Raw genomic sequence first — 4035 nt, forward strand, 5'->3', positions numbered from 1 at the left:
GCACAGTGATAACTAGATTGCGCAGAAGTTATCCGTGAATCCAATCGTATCGATGTGCGTTATCATGTTGTATAGCGAGTGGTGCAGTGTTTTGAATTATGTGGGCACAAATGACATGATTGCAGATATTTTTACAAAAGAATTGTGTAATAAAACATAGTGCGACTACTATAAAAGTTTATGTCCAAGTTCACTTATGTCTCCGAAAATCAGAATATGGCTTCGCTTTCATAGAGCTCTACGAAAGTCCAACTTTTCGGCAAGTCGATATTAATTCCTATTGTGGAAGGTTTTACTTGAAAATACATTCTGTGGTTGTGTACGGTTTCGTTCACTCATTTCACGATTTCTGTATGCGTAATTATTCAATGGTAAAACCGTACAACTAAACAAGCAATGCAGGATAAGTCACGCCGCAGCTACAAAGGCGGTATCTAACGGAAAACTGATGAGTATTTAATGGATGAAAGGTAGATGACGTAAAAAAATTATATAAACCTCTCATCGTCTCATCACAAGCGAAGACGTAATAATAGTAGAAGACCTATTGAGGTTAAGATGACAAACCAAGCATGGCAAATTAAATGGCTAAATTATAACAAGCTTCAGCTTTATCTCAAACCAAGTTTCATCTACTAGCAAACCGGCACTTAATGTTGTCAGAGGTGTGTATTTTATTGGATATTGTAGGTATAAAGACTATTTATTTAAAAATCTAGTTAACAGCGAATTTAGTTCTCTATTGGCAGTTAACCTCCTTACCTAACGGTTGATCCAACCTGAAATAAGTTATCCAAAAAGAGATGAAAATCTCAAGAGAAAAAAGGGATTACATTGATTTACTTAATTAAATGAGAGGATCCGAGCACAAAGGCAATCGGCGAGGTGAGCGATATACGTTATAAGAAGCGGCGAAAAGTAATCCCGATTTTATCAAATAAAAATCGGAGATGATTAGATTATTATGTAGGAGATTCGTCAGATTGCAGTATGGAACGACAAAAATTGAACAAATTCAATACTAAATTGCTATCAAAGCAGAAATTTTAAAGAAGTTTGACTCTCCCGAGTTTATTTAACATACTATCTGATTTGAAAAGTTCGCTTATTTAATTTCGATGGATCAACGATTTTGGTCAAATAGAATTATCTCGACAACTTGGAATAAATGAGAGAAATATTATGTAAATGTAATTTCAATTTTCAAGAATCATTCAGTTTTTTATATGTTTTACGTTTTAAAGTATTTGGAGGGTAGATTCTATGAATTTTATATTTCGTAACGCTGCCTTACTTTGTATGTGATGTGGTCAATATTTAATAAAACAATTTAGGCTAATGAGTATACAGAGAAATTCTTTTAAGAGAATGCATACATTAATTCCTCTATGCATCCTTTAAAATGGACCAATCACAAACATTAGCAATTTGAATAGCACCTATTAAGAAATGACAGTCAAAAACCTAAGACACAATTTAGCTTGTCCTTACATTTACGTCCCCAATGATCAATTTTTGCACACCGAAAACATGCACGCTTATCATTAAACATTTCCTCTTCTCGTCGGGCGTAATTTTTTGACCCTTAAACCATTGCTCAGCTGCATGATTCCCTAGAATCTAGGGCCTAGATGATTCCCATCGCAAAATGTGCACCTAAAAAAAGAGGTTATATCCATTCTGATAAGACCGGACGCTGTACTAGTCTTAGCTTCCGACTTCAATTCTAGGTTTCTTGAATTTCTCATCGTTGCTTAGTGAAAATCCTTCAATGGCTAGAGTGACTCTCTTGTCATTTTCCACCTCTGAATGTACGAATTTCATTACCTTAGGGTCATTTCGCACCAAGCCAGTCCAGTCCAGTCGCGTCCAGTCAAGTCGGACGCTACTGGATTGCAAATATTAATTTATCGTTGAAATAAGGGCAATGTATAGATCTGGTTTCATACTAAGCGCGTCACGTCCAGTCCGATCGCGTCAAGACTTGTCAAGACTGATTGCGACTCAGCCGGTTGAATTTTTAATGCCAGTCTTGACAGTCGTGCACTTCAGAATGGATGTGGAAACCTTGATTTCATTAGTGCAAGCAAAAGAGGCAATCTACGATCCTAAACACCCGAAGCACAGAGATCGTGATTTCATTGCTGCCGTGTGGAGAGGCATAGCCAGAGAATTAAACACAACTGGTAAGTAGGTATTTATTGCAGTATATTTTCATGAAACAAAGATATAGATCTATAAAGTCTAGATAACATCCCGACATTTTTCGTTTTGCCATGGTACAGAACCTCCTGGAGACATAAAATACTCTGTTAATTTTTCTCGGACCTGCAGCGCCTTTGTATTTGCTCTGTGAGTACTTGTAGGTCTCAACGACTGAAGTTGAAGATTATTGGAATTTTGTTCCAAAAACTCAGTTTCCAGAGATTTGTCACTTTCGTTTTGAGTTTGACGTACAAAATTGTGTATTACGCAAGCACTTTTAATTGAGCCTTCGGTTAACTGTATATCAGTTTCGATAGCTTTTTGAAATATACCAAATTTTTTAGTTAATATGCCAAACGCACACTCTACCGTTCGTCGTGCTCTGGACAACCGATAGTTGAATATTCTGTTGGCAAAATTTAACTGCCTACGAGCATAAGGTCTCATTAAGTTTTCACTCAAAGGAAATGCCTCGTCGCCTACTAAATAAAAAGGCATATTAATATCAGTATTAATAATTTCTTGAGAGCCAGGGATGTTTAGTGCGTTGGCTTTAAATGCTCTTCCCATTGTAGATTCTGAGAAAACTGTGCTATCGTTGTCTCTACCATACGCTCCTACGTCGATCAAAATGAAATTGCTTTTTGCATCGGCGACAGCCATTAAAACCACAGAATGAAAATGTTTGTAATTGTAAAACTGAGAACCAGCGTTTGGCGGACACTTTATTCGGCAGTGTTTACCATCGATACTCCCGACGCAGTTCGGCATTTGGCAAATTGTATAAAATGATTGCGCAACGTCTCTCCATTTCTCTGCTGTAGGCACAGGCATATACAACGGTTGCAAAATAGTCCAAACTACTTCATTCAGTTCTTTCACTACATAATGAATAGTACTGATTCCCATCCGAAAGGTATAGCTGAGGGATGTAAACGATTCTCCTGTTGCCAGATACCTACAACACAAGAGGTACACAACATATATTTATTGAGTTGCTGTTTTACGATAGATATGTTTCCTTGAATGAATTGTCTGCCCAAATAAACAATCCTATTCCTGTTTTTGGTTTCAGACGCAGAGGTCAAGGCAAAATGGCAAAATTTACGAAGCAATTACATGCGAGAAAAACGAAAACTGAAAAGTGTCCCTTCTGGGGCCGCTACAAACAGTGTCCCGAAAATAACATGGCCGTATTTTAAGTTCCTGTGGTTTTTGGATCCTACATTAAAACATAAAGCAACGTCGGGAAACGTTCCGGAATCCGTCACTGCCAATACTGATGACACTTCTGAGGGTCACATTGAGTCGCAAGATGAGCTTCAAGAAGAAAGCCAACAGTCGCCCCCAGACTCGCCACGAGCGCTTGAAGAAGACTTTCATCAGCAGGCATACGACGTCATTCGTACATCAAGTTGCGCTACTCCTGCTTTTGGCTCACTCACTCGAAGGAAACGACAAATTCAGACAAATGAAACGGAAAATGCAATGCAAGACGTTCAACGCGAGACACAGGGGGATCGTCAGGAGACGTATCCAGACATTCGTTCGCCAAGTGGTTCCACACGTTCTGATGACTTACTACTTCGGGGGAAAAGACAAAAGAAAAAAATTGATACCGAAAATGAAATTGATAGGCAATACCTTAAACACCTACAGGCAATTTCGGATAACGCGAAAGATGACCAAGATCCGGACTTATTGTTTCTACGAAGTTTACTTCCATCCATGAAACAACTTGGACCTCTCGAAAATTTAGAATTTAAAGGCGAAGTCATTAATTTATTACAGACAAAGATACGTTCTCAATCGAATCCACCATCAGTCGCT

The 4035-nt window shown here is 38.2% G+C and overlaps 1 protein-coding gene across 1 annotated transcript in view; it reads left to right on the forward strand.

Annotated features, from left to right (window-relative positions):
- The first annotated feature begins 1843 nt into the window (after positions 1 to 1843).
- LOC116174515 overlaps positions 1844 to 4035 on the forward strand; it is a 3088-nt gene continuing 896 nt past the window's right edge. The window contains exons 1-2 of the mRNA XM_031492451.1: positions 1844 to 2186; positions 3281 to 4029. Of these exons, the coding sequence (XP_031348311.1) occupies positions 1928 to 2186; positions 3281 to 4029 (1008 nt within the window). The 5' untranslated portion in view covers positions 1844 to 1927. The remainder of the gene's footprint in view (positions 2187 to 3280; positions 4030 to 4035) is intronic.

The sequence above is a fragment of the Photinus pyralis genome, unplaced genomic scaffold, assembly GCF_008802855.1.
Source record: "Photinus pyralis isolate 1611_PpyrPB1 unplaced genomic scaffold, Ppyr1.3 Ppyr1.4_LG6, whole genome shotgun sequence".
NCBI classification, from domain to species: domain Eukaryota; kingdom Metazoa; phylum Arthropoda; class Insecta; order Coleoptera; family Lampyridae; genus Photinus; species Photinus pyralis.